The sequence below is a fragment of the Rhododendron vialii genome, chromosome 5a (assembly GCF_030253575.1).
Source record: "Rhododendron vialii isolate Sample 1 chromosome 5a, ASM3025357v1".
Classification (NCBI taxonomy): domain Eukaryota; kingdom Viridiplantae; phylum Streptophyta; class Magnoliopsida; order Ericales; family Ericaceae; genus Rhododendron; species Rhododendron vialii.
The window spans coordinates 1,576,220-1,600,141 of record NC_080561.1 but is presented as its reverse complement, the minus strand read 5'-3'; the positions used below and the strand labels follow the sequence as shown (position 1 = coordinate 1,600,141).

The following is a 23,922-nucleotide window of genomic DNA, read 5'->3' as shown; positions in this document are numbered from 1 at the left end:
GTTCGGGGCTTTTAGACAACTTCAACCACTACAAGAAAATGCACCAAAGGCGACCCGATTGCCGACGCAATGCATTTTTTGTCGGCAAAAGTAAGCTTTTGCCGATGCAAAACTAGTTCGTGTCGGTAAATGTAGATGTTTTGGCGATGAAAGTAAGTGCATCGGCAATGTTGTTGGCAAAAGTAAGGTTGGCGGGAAATATTCTCCCGCAAAATATTTGCCAACGAAATTTGTTTTCTAGCGACGAAATGTGCATCGGCAAAAGTTCAGCATTTTGGCGACGACATTTTTGTGTCGGTGATTGTCCTAAGGGGAAATTTTAGCTATAGAATGTGCATCGCCAAAAGATAAATCTTTCGGCGATGACATTTTTGTGTCGGCAAAAGTTAAATTTTCACTTTTTGCAAAAATTTAAAGAACACATGGATTTCTAGTAATTTGCAAAAAGAGAGTTTGAATTATTTTTTTAGGTTCTAAGTTTGTGGACAAAGAAAATTTTGTGGCACAGAGAGAGTATATACAATACGAAAAGAGAGTTTGAATTGTTTTTTTAGGTTCTAAGTTTGTGGGAAAAAAAACTTCATGGGACAGAGAGAGTATATACAATACGAAAAGAGAGTTTGAATTATTTTTTTTAGGTTCTAAATTTGTGGACAAAAAAAACTTTGTGGGACAGAGAGAGTATATACAATACGAAATGTCTAATAACATCCAATACAAAAAAAAAAAAACTAATATTAATATCCAAGTGCCTAAAAACATTCATTTAAATGTCAAATAACATCCAATAAAAAATACAATATCCAAGTGTTCCTAGCAAATCAAAAAATAACTAATATTAATATTGAAATTTGGAAAAAAAAAATCCCGAACCAAGGCCCCCGTAACCCATAGTAGTTCCGTCTCTGTATATGTGTTTGTGTTATTTGTATGTATATGCAATATATTTTTATAAATATATATAAAGTACTTATATTTACCTAATAAAACATAAGAGTGTGGAGACCATACAAACACAAGTTGAAAGAAAAGCTGAGATTCATTTGATCCAAGGGTTGATGTGTGCTCTCAAACTCTTTTAAAAAAACACCTACACTCTTACAAATATATTACAAAAATGCAATCGGTTCTTTTTACCCACTGCTCGGCTTCTGGCATTGACATAAAAAAATAAAATATATTACAAAAATGCTCGTGCCTACAGCATTACGCACGAGCACTACCAGGATGCGTAGTGCCGTAGGCACGGGCAAAGCACTAGTAACACTATATATAAGAGTATGTTATACTAGTGTAAAATTGTATATGTACTGCGTATGTAAGTGATATATAATAAATATTGCAAAATTAGTAATGAAGAGTATGTTGGTGCCGTTGGTAGATAGATCTAGGACACGGAGACTTCACGTCCACTGTTCGAAACATGGGGTAGGCGGAAATATAACGGAAGAAGTAACTTTTTTTTTTAAAATTAACTTTCGGCGATGCAAAAATCTCATCGGCAAAAGTGTTTTTCTCTTTGATTTTAATACCCCTTTTTACCGACGCAATACTATTTGCCGATAGAAATTGCCGATGCAAACCCGCGTCGCTGTAACTATACTTTTGCCGATGAAGGACAATTCACGTCGGCGAAACCCTTTCCCGACATATCAACGCCGACAGCTTGCCGACACAAAATTTTTCATCGGCAAAAACCTTTGCCAACCCATATACACTTTTGCCAATGTACTTCGTTGTGTTGCCAAATCCGCATTTTCTTGTAGTGAACGCAAACTGGCTAGCAATAAAGGAATGTGTTGATCCCGAATCAAAAAGTACATAGGCAGGAGTGGAGCAGATGAGTATAGTACCTGCAACAACTGATTCTGTATTCCGCGGATCTCCAGGAGTTAGCGCGAAAGCCTTTCCTTGTTTTTGATTTGTCCCCGTCTTCTGTCCGGTAGGATTTTTGATGTTGTTCCCCATTGGCACCGCATTGGCTCCAGTTAACCTCTTTGGGCAGTCCCTCTGAATATGGCCATTCTGACCACAGTTGAAACATTTAGTTGTAGTTTTCCAACATACTCCTGAATGATTTTTACCACACGTAATACAAGCCGGGATACTCGATCCTTGATTCCCTTGACTGATCTTCCAACATACTCCAGAATGGTTCTTCCCACATGTTGCACAAGTAGGAAGAGTCCCTCTTTGATCTACCTTCCCAGTATTCTGTCTCTTTGGGTTGTCATAACCGGTATTTCTCCCAACATTCACATTCTTCCTCTTGTTAAATTCAGAGATTTTTCTGACATCCTCGCGTCCTTGTTCCACTATGAGAGCACGGTCGAGAACATCCGCATATGTAGGCAAGCGTAGTGGTTTAACAACATTTCTAATTCCTGGTATTAACCCATCTTCAAATTTACGCGCCTTCCTATTATCAGTATCGATGGTGTGGGACCCAAATTTTGCCAAATTAGTAAATTCAGCTTCATAGTCAGCAACAGTCTTTCCCCCTTTTTGTTTCAAATCCAAAAACTCGGAACATTTTGCATCTCTGATCGCCTGAGGGACGTACTTTTCTTTAAATACTACCACAAAACGCCTCCATTCCATACCCGGTTCTGCCTTATCTTTCAAATTCCACCAACGGTGTGCTTCTCCTTTCAACTTGTAACTTGCCAACCTCACCTTTTGAGTTTCTGTACACGTAATTACCTTAAAGATCTTTTTGATTTCAGCCAGCCATTCATATGCAACAGTAGGATTTATTCCACCTTCAAATGTGGGAGGCTTTAATTTCAGGAACTCTTTAAGATCAAGTCCTGCTGCTGGTTGAGGTTGATTTTGATTCTCATTTTGTTCGGGTATTACAGGTTGTCGTTGTGGGGGTGGCTCATGAGGTGATTGTTCTCGGGGTGGTGGTTGTCCTCGTGGTGGAGGAGGGGGTGGTTGGTTTTGTTGTAGATTTTGGACAAGAGTGGTTAGGTTTGCTATTGTCCTTTCTAAGCGTTCAAATCTCGTTTGCGACTCAATTTCTGCTTGAGTGCGATGTCATACCATGGTTAAGTCTAAGTAACAAAACAAATTAAACATAATCACAATCTAGATTTAGTCATAACAATTGAAATAAAATAAGGGCAACACATTCTTTCATCCATAACTAAACATGTTTATATTACAACAAAAGTGAGTACACTCTCGGTCCCCGTGAAACCACCTTATAACGACCCCATTCGTCCCTTCCCTGGTGGAAGTTATAATTTGCCATCCCTACAAATCAAAAAGAGAAAGAAACCACATTAAGTAACTTATTTGTTCCTATTGGCTCTATATTTAATATATTTGTTGTATACCAATATATCATATGTCCCCTATACTCTGGAGTTTTACCCTAATCTCAAACCATGCTCTGATACCACCTCTGTCACGTCCCAACTCCAATACGGGTCACGTGACCGGCCGGTGATGGAATCACCAAGGCCTCCAACACTTTTCCCATTCAGAGCACACTAAATAACATAAAAAGAAAAACAGCGGAAGCGACTATTCACACAACTCCAGAGTGTCTATACAACATAGCTAAGCTTAATTTACAATACCACTTGTCTCAAAACTACACAACGTTCTTACTCCTTTTTACAGACGTGTTATTTACAAGAGCTACCAAAAAAAAACACAGCCAGCCCTCAACTTGCTATCTACAATAACCTGAAAAATTAGAAAAGGTTTTCATAAGCCGAAGCTCGGGTGAGAAACGTATACCAAAATTACAAGTTTGACCATGGAAATACCTTACTTAATAAAACAATTCAAGAACCAAGCAATATTTCAAGTATTCTCATCAAATTTTCCAATAACATTTCGATCCATAAATTCAATTTTTTGGTCCAAGAGATGGACACTTTTCTTCTTCCCTTTCACTTTTGCACATTCGAGCGATAATAACATTCAACGGTATTTTTGCCAGTCGGTTGGGGAGCGACCCCATTGAAGAGTGGTAAGATATCGTTACCGGGTGATGCCTGGCTGCATCTCTTACCTTATTACTTCATGCCACTAGTTTCTTTATATGTCCCCTAGTGCTCGAGACACCGTTCGAATGATTCGTATTATCACAGGCATGTACTAACAAGAAGTAAAATTCAAGCTCCCAAAGCATATTGCCATGGTCTAGATTAACTACAACACAAAAGATTTAATAAACAGGCCATCACATGTATTTTATTCACCGTCACCAATTAAACCAAGTAAGCGGATCGAATTCCACATTTTTCAGCAAAAACAAGCAATGGCATTTTATTCCAAAATTCAGAAAAATACATGTAACCAAGGTATGCGCAACTCACCAAAAAGGATGTGTCTAACTTGGCATGGCACCGAACTAGCCCAAGGCACTGGTACCTATACAAAACGTACCACAAATTACCATTTGTTACAGTTGAACTTAGGGGTAAACTAATTTCCAATTCAGGTTATCGAATTAGCAGGACAGGTCTTTCTTTATGGTTTTAAATTAGCAGGATAATATACTTAACATACACAAATTGGTTTAGAATTCCTACAGTTGCTAGGGTAGATATATACGTTGGAATTAGCATTAGCAAAGTCAATCTCATGGAGGCTTATAACAGTCAGCAAATAATCAACGAATAATTTTACTTAAATCAATTTACGGGGGCGAGTTCTGAAACAAAACTCTTTGCCGGAAGGGGTTCCACTAGTGAAGAAATTACAGAAATGTTCAAGTATGGCGAGTGCGTGGAAAGAGAGTTGTAAGTAATTTTTGCCCCAAATCAATTCATTAATTATACATATTCTAATACACGTTTGTAAGTAAATTAGTTAGTAAACGAGAGATTACCAAAAGAGGCAGTAGAATTTTCCCTTGAGAATTGGTCAGAACAGCGAGCGGTGAGTTCAGATAGATGGTTACAGTCGTAGAAGTTTAAGCAAGTTAATTTACTTATGTAGTTTAATATCTTAATTCCCTTTATGTCTATGTATATATACTTCGGTGGGTTTGAGATGAAACAGGTGAAAGAATGACACCTGTAACTCTGTGGTACTATAGCGCGACACGTGGCACCCCGTGTCCGGTTGTCACACATTTTGTCCGTACGCGTTCAAATTTCGGTCTCCGAAAATTCTCAAAAATTCAACACAAACTAATAATAATTTAAGGGTCATCGTGGCTATGTCGGATTTTTACGGTGAAATCCCAACATTGCGTAACTCATACAGTGTGTCGAGTTCCTATTCGGACCACGTGACTAAACTTTTTTTTTTTTAAAGAAAAGGTCAGGATTTTACAGTAAACCCTTACTCTGATTCTGTGAAGAAGTTAAGAACAATGACGAATGCCAACGCCGGATTGTGCGAATCTGTTTTCTTTGTTTCGATCAAGACTCTAGAGCAGATTCAAGCCCAAGGTTCTCTCTCAACTCTCTAGTCTTTCAAGACTAGACTTTTTGTTTCTCTTTCTCGGTAAGTGAACTTCTTATTTTCTTTATTTGATTAGTGGAGCATAATAAATTAGTTTAGTTGGTGGTAGTAGTAGAGCATAAAAATTAGTGTAGTTGGTGGTAGTGGACTAAAGTGGAGCATAATAAATTCATAAGAAAAAATAAGTATAAAATCTGATTCATTTCATACTTGCACCATACTTTGTTTTGAACCGGTATTTGCAAAAAAAAAAAAGAGTTGTTCAAAGAAAGAAGCAATTTGATGAGAATGTGGGAGATGATGCCAATAAAAGTCTATCATTGGAAGATCGTTTAAAATTTTCTTATTTCCTCCACATCATAAATCAAGCTCTTGCATCACTTAAGGACTGGTGTGAGCAATTTGAACTTTATGAAGCAATCGTTGGATTTTTGTTTAACATGAAATTCAAGAGTGTTGCTGAAGAGCAATTGATGGAGCATTGCACTAAACTATAAAGTTTCTTGGAATACAATCAACATGTTGATATTCACGGGAATGAGTTATTCCAAGAACTTAGACATTTGAAAACAATATTGACGAGAGAAGTAACAAAATCGATCGACATTCTTGATTTTATAAGGTCTTATTGGAAAGATGGCGGTTTCCAAATGGTTTGGGTTGCATATCAGATTTTGTTGACTAATTTGATCATAGTTGCTTCGGCTGAGAGGAGATTTTCGAAGTTGAAGTTAATAAAAACTTATCTTCAGACTATCATGTCACAGAAGAGATTAAGTGGATTGGCTATGATATCAATTGAAAATAAGTACTTGGATAAGTTAAAGTATAACGATCTAATAATTGAAGAATTTGCTTCAAAAAATGCAAGGAGAAGTTATTTTCTTTAAATAGGATCATGTAAATCATAAAGCACTATACCCGGATAATGTAATTCAAGCTAAATGGACAATATAATCTTGTTTTTGTTCTTCTTTTTTTTTTTTGCTTGTATTTCTTCTTTTTCTTCTTTTTTTTTTATACTTAACACTAGTGGGCAACCAAATGGAAGGTCGGGCTTGGGCAACCCAAATGTCGGGACCAGCACTGCCCGTGTGCCCGATAAATGCCCCTGAGTCTCTGTTTGTTGCGGGGATGTTTGGGTAATTTTTGCTCGGGCAAGTGGTTGCTTGATGTATGGCTTTTCCACGTGCTTTCCCTGGCTGGTGTTCTTGTGTACGTGACTGTGTGTGTGTGATATGTGTGTGTGTGAGCAGGGCCGGCTCATAAGTGTTAAAGGCCGGAAGCGAACCTCTTGAATGCGACATCTCTATATTTTCTATACAAAAGTTGGTTTACAAAGAGTTTCATAAAAAAATAAAAAATAAAAAGCATTACAAAAGATTTACCCTTACAGAATATATGCATATAGTTATCCCACAAAATGCAACCATTACAATATCGCAAAATCTATCATTTGAAAATTAGTCTTCTCGCATTTTTTGCTGCAAACGTACTAATTAGGTCTCCATAGTCAATCTGCTTCACCAATTCCTTCTCAATATATATATAGTCAATCCATTTAATAAAAAAACTTACATGATAGAGGTGGAAAGTTGGAGATGGAAAAAGAGGGGCCTCAAGGTGGGACCAGATCCCCTCAATTTGCCTTGGACCAGTTTGGTCCATTTAGTGCATCTGAGCCGTCCAAAAATATTTTGGATGACTCTGATTTAAAGAGGTGTTTTTTAAAAAGAAATGAAACAAAAACACCACTTTAAATCTGAGCCATCAGCCAAATTGACCGGATCCAATCCCCCTCAAGGTATGCTATTTCTGTCCATGGTTGTCGGACGTTGTGTCCTTTCCCTTTGAGTTGTCAGACGTCAAGCATTTTTTTTTTTTTTTTGATTGACTCTAGTGTTTCTCAGTGTAATGCCATAATGAGTCATGAGAGTTGATAATCAGCGTTTCAACAGTAATTAGTAATTCCACCGTTAGGCCTATTTTGTGACTTCTAAATTTCAATTGGACCTATTTTGTGTAAAGGAGACTTAGTGCAAAAAGTTTTTTGGGCCATCTATACAAACACACACACACACACACACACACACACACACACACACACATATATATATATATATGTATGTATGTATGTATGGGAGTCCAACAATTTTAGGAGCCCTCATTTTTTTCCTTTTTTAGGGGCCCGAAGCCCGTGCTTCCCTTGCCTTTCTCAAAAGCCGGCACTGTGTGTGTGTGAAAGAGAGAGAGAGAGAGAGAGAGAGAGAGAGAGAGAGAAAGAGAGAGATAGAGAGAGGTGGTGCTCGGCGGCGTGATGATGATCGTCAAGGGAGAGTTAGGGATTTGGGGCAAAATTTTGGAGAGAGAGGTGTGTGGAATGAGCTGGTCTATTGGGAATATATACGTGAGGGAAAAATAGTCTTTTCATTCTTTCCATCCAACAAAGTTAGGTCTTTCAAATGGAAACTTTTAATAAGGGGGTCTCACCATAGCGAAAATTTGTAGAGGGGGTGACCGTGAAAAACGGATAAACGTAGAGACCATGTCTAGGTAAATAACCCTTTATAATTTGATCAATTTCATCGGGTTTCCGGTTCCTTGATCTTTCATGCACGTAATGTGTCTACCAAACTCACATAATGGCTTGCATACTATTTTCTCTTTCCAAAATTGGGTGGACTCTCTTCAAGCTTAGTGCAAAAGAAAGCTTGGGAAGGGTTTGTGACAACTTTTTCTTTTGGAGGTTTGAAAAATTCGGTAGTTCCTTATCGATTTGCGTTTTTTCCTATATATGGAAAGTGAGATGGCAGAATCTATGAGATTGATTGTGTTCAAGAATCAATTTTAAAGAGATTGAATTTGTTACTAGTATATATATTAAAGATATGGCTTGTCTGCAGTCCAAGTTTGGACTGACTTGGACTGCAGAGGTGAAATCCAAGTGATCTCAACCATCAAGTTGATTTGTTAAATAGGTATCCACAGTCGAACATAAATTTAGATACGGCATTTCCAAAACTCGATTAGGAAGGAAAATTCAATTTGACTTGGAGTATAGCTTTAAAGTTGCATTGTTGAACTTTATGAATCAGTGATCACGGTTTAACTATCTTGATTTGTTTGGTAAGAAAATGTTAGCAATGTAGTGGCCTAGGTGGATGTGGAAGAAAAAAATCATGGTGAACAAGTTTGTTATAATGTAAAATAGTTTGTAGGGAGACGTTTCGTTGATGAGAAGTTGTGGTATGCTTAACTCTACATGAATTTAGTCCCAAAATAGAATACTAAATAGAAAAACTAAATCGGTCCTACTAATGGGTGCATATTGCATTGTTGCACCCCTTAACCTCGTAAATAGAGTAATATTATAATACTTTATGTCCATTCATTTACTACATTTAGCATTGAAGAGCAGCTTTTTTCTCCTGTCAAAACTATAATTGTTCAATGCCCTTTCTCTCTTTCTTTGGACTGCTTGGTTTTCTTTTTTTGGGTGGTTTATTTTGCCTGATCCATTTCCACGAAGGCACAAAGCAAAAAATGTTAATGAATAGTTCATAAATTAAAATTTTCTATCCATATCTCTTTTAATTTTATATCAATACTCTCTATTTTACTTACTCTATATTATTATAACGTTAGTTTTCCTCTCTTTGACATTAATCATATTTTTTAGTATATAAGCAATTTCAAAAAAATAAGTACTCCAATTTTCAATCCGTTTGAACTGGTGCGAAAATATGGTTTTAAGTGCTCCAATTTTCAATCGTTTGAACCTATGAGAAAATTTTATTTTTTTATCATTTTATTCTAAAGGGTCATAATTAATATTCGTCTTTAGGGCTCTTATAACTAAGTGTATGCTTTGTATTTAGGTCTCTGGCTCTCTTAGGATCTCATGTGGGAGCCCTGGAGCTAAAAATTAATTATAACCCTTTAGAATAAAATGATCAAAAAATAAGATTTTCACACTCGTTCAAACGGATTGAAAATTAAAACACTTAATTTTTCAGACAATTAGGGTGAGAGAAACGAGGGGATAAATAAAGGAAATACAAAAGTATCAATATTTAATTGACCAGAGAGTGAGAATAAAGAGCCCGGATATGTGTAAAATTGAAAAAATGAGTAGCTAAAGTATAAAGTGGACTTTTGAGATTAATTTAACTCAAATTTTAATGAGCCTGATATTGATGCTCTAAAAAAGAGAGGTGAAGAGAGAGATTGGATTGAAATGCTCTTTTAATGGAGTAGTTAATACTACTATGAAATTATATAATTTCCAATGTTTTGAACGAATTACTTATTTAATGCAATAACAAAAACTGAAGACATTTTCAATATCATTATAGTCATAGAAATGATAAAACCGACCAAATCATGACATTAAAAAATGTCTGAAGCCACAACTATACATAGGTCTCAAAATTATATAATTTTGTACGATTTTCAGCTAATAATAAAAAAGCACCTACAATTATGGATTAAGTCTATACAAATTTTAAACTAAAAAACTTGGCTTAAATAATGAAAAAAACAATTCCAATAAGTCTAAATAAATGTAATTAATTTTTGGATTCTTTAGCATGAAAACTCAAGTGAATGAGTGATTAGGAAATTAGATATTCCATTGGTTTTGATTTTAAAAAAATATTTTATGAGTCCTAATAGTATACATGTTTTGTCTTTCCATAGTTATATTGATATGTTTCTATACATGTAGGGCTGCAAACCAGCCGAGCTTTACAGTGTTCAAGCTTGTTTATTAAGTTTTTAACGAACCCGAGCTCAAGCTCGAGCTCAGTGAAAACTTAACAGTCGAGCTCGAGCCAAGCGGGTCTTGGCTGGACTCGAGTTCGAACTTGTTCACAAGCCTCAACAGACCAACGAAAAATGTATATATATCCTCGCATGGGCTTAATACAACCAAAAACATTTTGATTGTGAATGTATATATCTTTCATTTTCCTATGGAGCGGGGGTGTATTGGTGTGCGTGTGCTCTCGCCTTCCTTGGTTGACTAGAAAGTGAAAACGAAAAGAACAAATTATGAAATAACAATAAAAATCCTAAACTTAAATATATATACCCCGGCTCACGAGCCGACTCGAGCCGAGCTTATCCTACCTCGAGCTCGGCTCATTTACAAAACAAGCTGAAAAAATTGGCTCGAGCTCGTTCGTTTAACTTTCGAGCCGAGCTTGAACAAGCCACTAACGAGCCGAACTGCGAGCTGCTCACGAGCGGCTCAATTCATTGCAGCCCTATATACATGTTAACTAAACATGATTTTAAAAAATCAAATCTCCAACTAATTAGGAAATTCAAAAGAATCAAAACTAATCGTGCCGTGTCGTGTTTGAGTCGTGTTGTTTCAGGTTAACGTGTCGATCCGAAAAATTAAACGGTTATCCTTGTCCTTATCGAGTTACGCGAGTCAAATCCGTGTTTGACCCATTTAATCATCGTGTTCGTGGGTCGTGTCATATTCGTGTTCATGTCAAAAAATAATCGACCCAAAGCCTCTAATTTCGCGTCGTGTTCGTGTCGTGCCGGAAATTTCCTCCCCTAATATGGTACAAGCCTTTTGTGTACTAGAATTTTGGCACTGACAAAAATAATTTTGGTATTATCATTTCCCAATAATAATATAGAGTAGATAAAATACAGAGTATTGATATAGAATTTGAATAATAATATAGAGTAGATAAAATACAGAGTATTGATATAGTATTTGAAAGAAATATAAAGGAAAATAATTTTGCCACTCCCTTTTTTTGTTAACGCCACTCTCCTGCAAGTGTATTTTTACACCAAAAATACACTTGTAGGGAAGTAGCATTAATAAAAAAAAGGAGTGACAAAATCAACAGCCAATATAAATAGGTGAAATGTACTAATATACGGTACATATTGTTAGTTACTAACAAAGTTTTGAACCATGCACGGATCAGGAGAGGAAAAAAATAAAAAGGTTAAATTTGTAATTTGACTTTAAAATTTCAATTCTTCAACCGGGAGTCGGTTATCATTACCTACATGCCCACATAAGAGGTGCTTCATTGCATCGGTTAGTTAGCATTTGCCAAACTAAATATACGAATACTCCCTCGGGTTGTTGTATGGATACTCTTATAGTTTGTATTGTAAATACAAATATTGAGGCTTACCCCCTTGGATTGTTATACTCCTTTATGGTCTCATATTTAACTATTATTGATACTAAATAGAAAAACTAAATATATCATGTCTTTAATACTAAATAGAAAAACTAAATATATCATATCTGGTTCGGGGTGGCCAATGACATACCCGGCCCCGGCCCGAGTCCAATTCGGGTACAGAAAATATTTGGGTAAAAGTAAAAAAAAAATTACTTTTTCGATTCTTCTTGTCGAGACGAATCAAAAAGTCAAGAAAATTTGGCAAAAAACTAACAAACGAGAAAAAATTTCAAATAAGGGCAAAAATAAAAAAAGTCCTAAAAGTACTTTTAGTGCGTAGTAGAATGGGGTAACACGAGCTAAGCGCAGGTAATTGATCAAGCTTGGTTTAATAACTTAATGAGCTTCAAAAATATGTTCGAGCTTAGCTTATTTTTTAGACGAGTCGATCTCCAACGAGCTTTAATCAAGCCAAACACGAGCCGATATCAAGTAAATTTAATTTTTTATACATAATAAGCTAAACAAGCTGAGTACTAGCTTGTTCAAGCTTAGCTTGAAAAATTAATGAGCTTTAAAAATATGTTCAAGCTTTGTTTGTTTATCGAACAAACGAATCTTGAATCTTGAACAAACTTTTAACGAACGAACACAACCTCAAACTCAAGTAGCTTGGTTCATTTAACGGCCCTAATAACATTCGATTAGCGTGATCAAAATTAGAGGTGTTGTCGATTTGGTTTGGAGGGAAAATCCACATCGAATCGCAGTTTTGGATACCAACTTGAACTGACAAACCTCGCGACCACGATGACAGATACCAACTCAAGGACAAACAAGCAACTGAAAAATCGAAAAAATTATTCACCCACCACCATCGCCCACCGGATCTGGGGAAACCACACCGGGTCAAACACCGGACAGGAGAACCGAGAGAGAAAACAAAAAAAAACTCTATATAACCCAAATGTCATTCCTTATTAACCTCGTCGCTATTCATCGCACGCCGTATCTGAAGAGGACAAGGAGGAGAGATGGGTCGGACCAAGGTCACCACTGTCAGATTGAGCCGTCATGGAGCTCAACCGAACCGAACACTTGTCGCCATAGAGATGTGGGAGATGAAACATACACCAGAAACTTTCTTCTTATCATCCGTGGAACTTGTTTAATCTACATTTTAAACCCTAACAAGTTCCAGTCATGATTGAACCTCATAAAAATCCCAATGCTAAGTACATTTTAAACCTAAAACCTACAAAATGACTATTTTACCCTTAAGGGCAATAAAAACAAAATAGGTTGAAGTAAACTTGCAAGGGTTCACAGGGGAAAAAAATAGTAGTATTTTTCCTATTGTCCCATGCATGAATCAAATTGGGAGGAATTGGGAGGTGCTGTAGTGCAGTTGCCCCCGATCTGACCGTCCATCTCGGTATAGACGGCTCGGACTTAATCCAAGCTCCTACTAATCTGAGCCGTTGATTGTTCGAATCCCAATCCGAGCAGTCCTTTGTCAAGATGGAAGGCCGGATCGGCCGTGTAGTGCGGGGGGTGCACTACAGCACCCCCTGGTCTGAATAGTGCAGTTGACCCAACCGTCCATCTCGGTATAAACGGCTCAGATTTAATCCAAGCCGTCCATTATCGAAATAGATGGCTGAATCGGTCGCACTATACGTGTACTGCGGAGGGTGCTCTACAGCAGCCCCGAGTTCCCGTGAATCACACAGGCAACACACTATTATAGGACAATAAGGTATTGCATTATTCGTTATTGTGAATCCCACGAGCCACGGGGCCCTTTTGATCGTCAGTGCAAGTGCAAGTAGTATATTCTGCAAATTACGATGGAAACTGTATTCCCGCTTTTGTATTCATGCGGATCCCACAGGCCACGGAGCCCGATTCGTTAACACTACTAGGCTTTTTAATCGTACTTTTACATTCACGCGGTTAAAATCCAGCTGACACTTGGTTAAACTTAAAACTTTTTTTTTTTTTTACTTACCCAAAAAAATAAAAAAACAGAACATTTTTTTTTACAGTTCACAAAAGAATATGCATGTTATATTCCATTTTTGATTGTTGTCGTTGGTCCTACGTTACCTATACTTTATTAATACTACAAGGCTCGATCAGATCTTCAAATCTTGATTTATATTTACGCGGTTGGAATTCTACTGACAATTTTAAAATTTACTTTTCTTAACTTCGTCAATTACGATGAAACAATATTCTTGCTTTATTTTATGTACAACATCATATTCTGATGTCGTTGGCCCATAGGACTCTAGTTCTTAAATGATTATTGGTCGTACGCTACCTATACTTCATTAATACTACAAGGCTCAGATCTTCAAATCTTGTTTTATATTTACGCGATTGGAATTCTGCTGACAATTTCCAATTTTACTTTTCTTATTACGATGAAACAATATTCTCGCTTTATTTTATGTATATAACTTCATATTCTGATGCCGTTGGCCCATAGGACTCCAGTTCTTAAATGATTATTATATACCGTATAACTCTCAATCTGGTGATACGATATCTAATAGCTTATCATTCACTAATGGAGGGCCCAATGGGGCAGAGTCCAGATCATTAGTGACGTAATGTTGCATTATTCAACGTTGTGGATTCCTCGGAATATCCTTCCTTAAAAAGTACTGGATTTTTCTTAATATTATTTTTTGTGTTTACGCGTTTGGATATTATTTTTATGTTTACGCGTTATGAGTTTTACTATAACAACCAATTAAATCTATTCATGTCCAAAATAAAATTTTAGTGACTTCTTTTACCCCCCTAGAACAATGGAAACAATATTTTGGTCTTTCGAATGTCAAGCTTCCTGGAGGTATATTCTGTATTCTTTTGGATATATATCCTCCTGTCTTAATTTTGAAAGCCCAAAACATCTTGCGCGTATCTCAACGTTCAAAATACAAACATGGGAATCATTGAAAGATCTCTTTGATTGAAAAAGTATTATTCATATAATACATTAATTACACTAAAATCCAATGAAATTTCAAAATGACGGTATTTTGATTTGGTTTTAAATCGTTAAAAACGCTTTGCAGAACGATCTAAAAAACAATTTATACAGTTTTTGTCATTTCGAGGGGACTGACAGCAAGCTTTCTTTGCCAGAGATGGCGACTGTGGCAGTGGCCGTCAAAAGCGGCGGCGGCACCCTCGGGGAAGACGGAAGCCGCGGAGCTGTCAAGTGGGCGGTGGAGAATCTCATGGATAAAGCCACGCGTTTCGTCCTTGTTTACGTCGTGCCTACGATCAATTCAATTCCCACTCCATGTAATTTCTTCTCATCTCTTATGTTATGTACAAAAGACTCTACTTATTCGTAGTGATGTATATCCATACGAAGTATATAATAAGAGAATTGGACGAGTTTTCGAGGATGGCTTGTCCATCGCTATATTGTTGGCCGTGAGCCCGAAAAATGCCCGAGTCTCTGTTTGTTGCCGGGATGTTTGGGTAATTTTTGCTCGGGCAAGTGGTTGCCTGGGCTTTTCCACGTGCTTTCCCTGTCCTTCCGTAAGTACTTCCCTGGGCAGAGTTGGTGAGAGTGGTTGTAATAGTATACTTGTTGCTCGTGCACTAAGAATAGAGAATACAGGTCAAGAAATGCAACATTAATACGGTGTTCAGAACTTGAAGCGAGTGAATTTGCTATTTTCTCGCCTCTTTCTTTCTAAACCAAACAATGAATTCCCTTCTTTTCTTTTCTTTTCTTTTCTTTTCCTAAGTTTCTGTGTGGCCCGTGATCCTTCTTGATCCGAATCCTTCCTCCGCTGGTTCAAGGATTGCCTAGCCTTCTCACCCTAACCTGCACATTGAACGCACGACTAAGACCTGGCCGGGGTTGCCCGACAAGGCCCTCCGGCGAGAGGATGAGTATTTGCAGAGAGAACGGAAAGAGACTAGGTTTTTGTATAGGGATGTGTGTGTACCTTTTAGGGTTGTGATCCTTTGATATTTATAGAGTCCGCTGGACTTGCTCTCCAAGTACGGGCATGTGCCTTGTACGGGTCAGCTACTGTCATTGTGACGTCACCGATAAGATCTGGTAACTGTTTTGACGCGAGCTGGCACCTCCATGTGCTCTCATCATTATCCTTTGGCGTAACCGCTTCAGCATGTGGGGAGCACGTGGCGTCACGATTGGCCGAGCCTCGCCCTCAGGCCGAGCTTGAAAGCAAGTGAATTGCAGGAAGAGTGGCTCGATGAGCAGCCCGTCTTCAAGGTGGCTGAGCCCGAAGGTTCCCTCCAAGAGCTGATAGTCAGGTGAGCACATCATCGCCCACAATTAAATCTTGGTCGCAACCGAACTCATGATTGAGTACGGCCACCCCTTTTGCTTCCAACCTTAGTTCGTTTTTCCCGAACGTGGATTCGAGTCGTCAGGTTCGGCCTACTACAGTTTCAAATAAACCCCTTTTCAGTCACATTTACATTTTCTAGCTTACGTATGTATTTCGACATTGAGGTTTAGAAACTTCATTACAGTAGAATGAACATCTGTATTTGATAGAAGTTATTTGACATCCTTGGCATTAAAGGACTGCGAAGCTTGTAGTTACAGAATGAGGGCCTTCTGGACGTGATGGTAAGGTTGTCCGTCAAGAGGTCTTTGGCCTAACGGCATAGGAGTGTACTCAGGGCCGGGAGAAAGGAGGTCAAAAGTAACCCCCACCTGTGTAATCTGTCCCTTGTAGACAGCCTGCCTAAAATGCTCATCTACTGAATTTATAGCCCATCTTGAGTCATGTTTAAACCAAACAACTTTGTGCAAAACAAGGCAACGATTTGTATCTCAATTTTCAGCACTGCCAACTATGTTACTTTCATTTACTGATCATGACCTCGTGTGGGCATCGCCATATTATGCAGCCGGAGACGCTATCCCCATCGAGCAAGTGGATGCCCATACGGTGAACATGTATATGCAGGACCAAAAACGTGCTTGTCAGGAGATATTTGTACCATTTAAGAAACTATGCAGAAGAAAAAAGGTTAAGGCTTTTTCTTCCTTTCGGCTATGCTCTGCTGAAATTTGAGTTTTCCTTGAAGTGTAACCTCGAATGCTGCTTTTTCTAGATTGAAACTGCGGTGCTGGAATGCGACAATACTGCATCAGCTCTTCTTCAATATGTTTCTGCCTCTGGCATAAGCAGTTTAGTGTTGGGCATTCGCACTACCAATTTCATCCCGAGGTATGTCAAAAGTAGAGGTGGCAATCTCAACCAATATTTTTTAATCTGTCCATATCCGCCCATTTTTAACCCAACCCAATCCGCCTATATTGTATAATGGGTTAATATGGGTTGAACGCATTTCAACCCATATTTACATGGGTTTAGGTGGGTTAGAAATGGGTTCAATATGGGTTAAGAGTTAAAAGACCCAACCCAAGTGCTTCACGTGTACTCCAATTTCCAAACCACGGTTTCTCAGCTTCTCCCAATTCCCGTCATTTTCTGGAATTTATAGACTCATGGCTGTTGAGTGCCAAATTGAGTCTCTCTCTCTCTCTCTCTCTCTCCAAAACCCAAGAAAACGGCATGTTCAGTAAAAGATTGGAATTTCCCCCAATTGACATATGTAAACTCATACATAAGATTACAGGCAAAGAGCTACAGGCAAAGAGCTAGCTCGATAAATGGGATCAAGCCGTAGTCTTCCTGTAACTAGGCGATGAGAAGTCTTCAATCCGCCATTCCTTCGACCGAGAGGTAGAACTTCATTCCTCAGAGCAAGAATCAGTAATAACATCAGCAAGAAGATCTGCTCAAGGAACTGTTATTCTTGAACTCAGAAGTGGATTCATACTTTTGGGAAGTAGATTATGATGCAGAAGATTCGGAATTGATTGCAGATATCTCTTAGGATTTTTTTTAAGGCATGACTTAGGGTTTTTTTTTCTTATTGATTCTGAAAGGTTCATGGATGTGGTATTTTTGTTTAGCAAGTCTGAATTTCGATACAAGGGAATTAGGTTTTTTTTTAAGGAAAACGGGTCGGGTCGGGTTTGGCTTGACCCATATTCAATCCGACCCGTTTAAACCCGTTTATTTTTTGACCCATATTTGACTCGCAACCCGTTTAAACCTGTCCAAACCCGCCTGTTTGCCACCTTTAGTCAAAAGTATTGAATGAGTTGTTCATTTCATATGATCTGGTTCTTTTCCTGGAGGATACTACTGTTAAGTTTTTATTGCTAGAATTCAGGGGTTTTTAAACTATCCTTACTATTGTATCTATCGCATGGTGGTATAAATGTAGGAGTGGCAAATTAAACCCAAACCCATTAATCAACTCAAACTCATCCACTAAAAAAAGACCCAACCTAACATATTTATTAGTTGGATCAGAATGGGTCCAACCCTTCTAATTCATTTATTAATTGGATATTAATTGGGTCAACTAAAACGACCAAATAAGCCATGCAAAAGCTTAGCACATAGAAAGAGGAGAGTGAGAGTTGTCTTTGGCTGTGGTAATATATGTACACTCAAGTAAATTATGCTCAGCACATATTAGTTTCGATAAAAAAAATTACGCTTTTACGACTTCTCTCGCTCGAGACAATTCACTCAAGTAAGAAGATCGGAAGGGACTCCGACACGATCTTTTCACCTATTTTCTCAACACACTAGTCCGGTTACTAGATTTTTTTCCGGGGAGGGGACCTCGACGAAGTCGTTTGCGAGGAAGAGAATATCAACAAAATTATGTGCTTTGTTATCCGAAGAGTATCACGATTTTGCTAACCACTGCGAATTCTTTGGTATTTTTTTTCAGCTGGATACAATATTTGACCACTCTTGGATCTCCCCCTGTTTTTTTTTTTTTTAACTTAATGGATCAAAATCACAATCCATGAAGTTTCTGCACACATAGGGTTCACATTTAAAGATAGGAATTTGGACACTTTCTAATGTCCAGTGAAAATAAGAATGAAATTTTTTTCGTGTGCTTTATAAAAATACTATTGGTATATCTGAATTTTATATTTTTATCTAAGATAAACAAAAAAGAAGAAAAAAAGAAAAGAAAAATTGTCTGTCAACAAGTAGTTGAAAGAACCAGAAAATGGAAAAATGCACCAAAATACTTTTTTGGTCATTTTGTGGAAGGAAAGTACAGTAATTGTACAGGGTATTTTAATCATTTAGATTTATAGGGGTAATATCATCATTTTAGTATACATTGGTATTTTAGTTATTTTAAATTTTAGTACATAGTATGTATTTGGGTTGATGGGCGAGTCGGGTTTGATTTTAAATAAATGGGTCGGGTTGTGTATGGGTAATTGAACTCATAATTAATGAGTCTAAATGGGTCGATGACCCATTGAAGATTTAACACACTTACAACTTACCCAATTTGACCCAAACCGGCCCATTTGACACCCCTATTAATAAATGCAAATCGTTTGGCCATTCGTTTGATCGATGTGGCATCTTACACTCCCATAATTTCGGTATGTTAGCTTTACGTGAACCTTTTACGACTTACGCAAGGTGGTTCTTTATCATCTGTTGAACTTCATGGTGCTATCTTCTTGTTTAATCTAAACAATCAGGAAGATAAAAGATTCTACTGTGCCGCGGGCAGTCCTAAAAAATGCTCCTGAAACTTGCAAAATTTATGTTGTGTCAAAAGGCAAGCTCCTCAACAATCCTGGCTCGTCCTTGTCAACTGGTGGTATGTTGAAAACACTTAACCTCCATGTCACTTAAGTGTTTCTTTTGCCTTGCCATAACATTTTTTTTTTTCTGCCTACATCTTTCAGAGAGCAGCTCTAGAGGCGGGAGCTCCACCCACAGAGAGAGAAGTTCTCTTCGCAACTCTGATTTAGGTAGTAGCATTTATGCTTTCTCGGCGGTGTCCTCTGAATCAGATCTTAGTCACTTGAATTCTATGGCAATCGGACAACTGACGCATCCCAACCATTCTGGTTCACCCCCAGAAATAAATCATCAAAGCTTGGGAAATAGTATCCTAGAAATTGACTCAGTAAATGAATGTCGTTCTGTGGCTTCAACAGAAACAAAGCAGGTGAATTCTTTCGATTTTTCTGCCTGCTTTTACATAAGTTGTGTGGTACAATTATGTTCATTAGTTGCATTTTACACATTGCTACGTGACGGTTGACTAGTCTGTGCTAACATTTGGGATGCATAATTTTGGCAGTCGGATTTGCAGGCTGACGCAGAAGAACTGGGTCTAGAATTAAATAGTGGCCGTTATTCTTCCACAGTGGATCACGAAGTTAATGACACAGTGACTTCTTCGTCAGATCTTAGTTACTTGAATTCTAAAGCTACGGCAGAAAAAAGGTATCCCAACCACATCAGTTCACTCCAAGAAAGAAATCATCGAAACTCGGGAAATACTATCCTAGGAGTTGAGCAAGAAGATGAATGTCCTTCTATGGCTGAGGTGATTGTTTCAGTTTTCCCGTCTGCTGTTACATATGTTCTGTGGTACACAGTATTAGTTACTTGCTTTGTACACATTGCTATGTGACGGTGACCAGTGTATATATACTAACATTTGGGATGCATATTTTTCTATAGACGGAAACGCATGCTGAGGTAGAACAACTGCGTAAAGAATTAATGAACACTGTTGGCCTGTACAATCGAGCTTTTGAGGACTTTGTCCACGCCCAAAATGAGGTTAGCGATTTGTTATATTATCCTTTCCTCATGTAGACTTCAATATAGTGAATGTCTCTCCTTTATCTAGGAAGAATATGACTATCTCCTCATGTAGGTAGTATATGAACACTATATTAACCTTGAACAACGAGACAACCGATAAAACATAGGTCGTCTCGTGTTCTATATTACACTAGACCACTATTATTCTCCGTTGCACAGGTTCACTTTCTTTCTTCCGAATGCCTTGAAGAAGAAAGACAAGTAAATGCCGCCTTGCGAAGAGAAGAAGTTTACAAGAAAATTGCGGCAGATGAGAAAAGGAAGCATTTGGAAGCCATGAAGGAGATTGAGGAGGCAAGCAAGTTGCTTGCTAAAGAGGCTTATGAAAAGAAAATAGCAGAAAGGAAAGCTGCCCAAGAATCTTTGGAGAAAAAGAAAATCATGGATGCACTCTTGTCAAATGACAGAAGGTACAAAAGGTACACAAGGGATGAAATAGAGAAAGCTACTGATTCCTTCTCTGAGGCCAGGCTGATTGGTGAAGGATCATACGGCAAAGTTTACCGATGCTTTCTCGATAAAACCCCGGTAGCTGTCAAAGTTCTGCATTGTTCTGATGCATCGGAGAAGAAAAAGGAATTTCTGACAGAGGTTTTCTCCATACTTTTCTTCTGTTTTCATTCAAGTTCCCATGCCTGCTTACATATCCGTTGCTCTTGGATGTGGGAAAAAGTGTTGAAAAAAGGCAAGATAGTAAATTCATGTGGGTAAAGACAAAAAAAAGGGGTATGAATTGTAAAAAGGGAGTGTGAAAATCAATCTCGTTTTCATTAACAGTGTTTACTTTTTATAATGTGCAGATCCTATTAACTATTTGGTTGTGCACGCTTATGTAACATCGTTGGCCACAGAATGTTGATTCTTGTCCTTGCTGAACATACTTACGTAAAACATAAATATTCCAATATTCGTGAACTTTCTTAAACTTAACATTTAGATTGTTTACTTTTTCGCTTATCCCGTACTAAATATCTCTTTACCACTCTAGTTATTCTGACTAGTGGCAATGGTTTTTCAGATTGAAGTACTTTGCAAGCTACGCCACCCCCACATTGTTTTACTGCTTGGAGCTTGTCCAGAGATTGGTTGCTTGGTATTTGAATATATGGAAAACGGAAGCCTAGAAGATTTCCTTTCTGAAAAAAGCAGCAAGCATCCTCTTCCTTGGTTTGTTCGATTTCGGATAGCATTTGAAGTAGCTTGTGGACTTGCATTTTTGCACAACACAAAACCAGATCCCATTATCCATCGAGATCTAAAACCAGGAAATATATTTCTGGACAGAAATTATGTGAGCAAAATTGGTGATGTGGGATTGGCTAAACTTGTTTCAAATGTTGCGCCTGACAATATCACAGCATATAGTGACTCTATAATATTTGGTTCTCTTTACTATGTGGATCCAGAGTATCACAGAACCGGAACTGTCCGACCTAAATCTGATCTATATGCTTTTGGAATCATTGTCCTCCAATTGTTGGCCGCTCAACATCCAGATGGGCTTTTGTTGAAATTTGAAGCTGCTCTTTCTAATGGTTTGCTCTCTGATATACTCGACAAATCTATATTGGATTGGCCACCTGCCGAAGTGGAGGAGCTGGCTCACATGGCCCTGAAATGCTCCAGACTTCGATGCAGAGATAGGCCGGATCTTGAAAACGAAGTGTTGCCGCTTTTGAAGAGACTTGCTGATATGGCAGATGACACTTCAAGAGTACAAAGGAATAGTATTCATCCACCTAACCACTACTTCTGCCCAATACTTCAGGTGAACAGTTGAAACTCGAGCATCTCCAATGCACTCTCAATTACGCTCTCCTAGTGTTAGATACTAAAGTAGATAGCAAAGTTGCACTACATTTTAATCCAATGCAGCTCCAACCTAGCTCCTAAAGTGGCTCCTGAGAGCTTATAACGTGTGCAAGCTAGGAGGCTCCAATCTCTAGAGAGCTTGTTAGGAGCAAAAATGACGCAAGCCATAGCCCATAGGTTAGGATAGTCTCAGAATGCCACTCGACCGAAGGCAGCGAATGCCCCTCAACTCTACTAATCGCAGATTCCACTTAACGTAACCATTCCACACATTTGATTATAGAAGGAATCACTTACTCCAAAGTCCAAACAATACACACTTGCAAATAATTCAATAATCAACTCAACTTCCCTTCTCATTGCAGTAGATCAAATATATAAGGATCACAAAATGGAATCCTCAAGACTATAATAACTAGTGAACATTTTGGGACAATATCTTTCTAATAGTACCTATTAGAGGTGGCAAACGGGCGGGTTTGGGCGGGTTGAAACGGGTCTTGGGTCAAATATGGGCGGGTCGAATATGGGTAAAAAGTAAACAGATTGAAACGGATTGGGTCAAATATGGGTCAAGCCACCCAAACCCACCCGACCCGTTTTTTTTTTTTTCCCCCCCTTCCCCTCTAGCTCTTCTTCCCCACCCCCCACTGATTTGTCTCAATAAGGGGATTCAAAAAAGTAAAATTTTATGATTAAAACTCAAATTTTTTTTGAATAAAAATGAAGCAATTAGAGGCTAAAAAAATTTAAAACAATCAAGTTTTTACTTTTTTTTTCCATTTCCAAACAGTAACGTAACTTTGACAAGGAGTCAGAGGCCGAATTAGAGAATTGTCTAGAAGGCGATGATTGCACCAATTGTATAGTTTCAGTCTTCGTTGCGTTTGCCGAAGCCACCACTTAGGTTTGGATTAAAAAGTCAAGTGACTTTTTTTTTTGTCTCTATTCAAATTTTTTTGTATTTGTTTGTTTTTCGACAAAATTTTTATCCCTATTAGTTCGTCTCAATGAGAGAATCGAAAAAGTAATTTATTTTTTTTACTTTTACCCTAATTTTTTTGTAATATTCAAGATAAATCCCAACAACCGGCTTTTTGGCTTTATCTTGGATGTATTCAAAAATATTTGGGTAAAACTCATAATTTTTTGTAATATAGGTCAAATAGTAAACGGGTTGAAACCCTGGTCATGTGCATAGATTATAAGAGTGATACCAATTGCACTCCACTCTACTTACGTGGTTTGTAAAGGTTTGCCTTTTGAACTTTAGTTAGTTTCATGTCAATTTTTTTTGGATTATTGGTTCGACTCGACGAGAGAAATCGAAAAAGTAAAAAATTATGATCCAAACCTTTTTTTTTTAATTAAGACAAAAAAATTGATTTATTGACTTATGTTTGTCTTTATTCAAAAAAAAATTGAATTTTGATCGTTAGCAGAAACGGTGATTTAAAGAATGACATTCATTGAATTGCAAAGTGAGTGTGCAATTGTTCTATTTTGTAGAATGACTTTCATTGAATTGGAAAGTGATTGTTGAAATTGAATGAACAGCTGTTCCATGTGAAATTGCATTAGAAACAAATGATGGGAAGAATTCTGTAAGAAGTCATTGAGAGAGAGATTTTCTTTTTTACGAGGAGGAATAATGGAGACGGGAAAGTGATTTGGTTATCTACAATAACAGGAGCCGAGATCGAAACTGTTTTTCTAGCTAAACACAAGCTAGTTCACTCTTGTGGAGGGAATGA

General features: G+C 37.8%; 1 protein-coding gene across 2 annotated transcripts in view; it reads left to right on the top strand.

The window, feature by feature from the left end:
- LOC131325385 (U-box domain-containing protein 34-like) overlaps window positions 1-23,922 on the top strand; it is a 31,095-nt gene that overhangs the window by 6,000 nt on the left and 1,173 nt on the right. The window contains exons 1-9 of one of the 2 annotated variants that reach the window (XM_058357629.1): window positions 14,515-14,918; window positions 16,518-16,639; window positions 16,725-16,840; window positions 19,213-19,334; window positions 19,423-19,688; window positions 19,824-20,072; window positions 20,210-20,311; window positions 20,516-20,947; window positions 21,375-22,124. In XM_058357629.1, the coding sequence (XP_058213612.1) occupies window positions 14,759-14,918; window positions 16,518-16,639; window positions 16,725-16,840; window positions 19,213-19,334; window positions 19,423-19,688; window positions 19,824-20,072; window positions 20,210-20,311; window positions 20,516-20,947; window positions 21,375-22,124 (2,319 nt within the window). In that variant the 5' untranslated portion in view covers window positions 14,515-14,758. Of the gene's footprint in view, window positions 1-14,514; window positions 14,919-16,517; window positions 16,640-16,724; window positions 16,841-19,212; window positions 19,335-19,422; window positions 19,689-19,823; window positions 20,073-20,209; window positions 20,312-20,515; window positions 20,948-21,374; window positions 22,125-23,922 lie in introns of those variants that run through there. The other variant, XM_058357630.1, reaches the window with a different exon arrangement.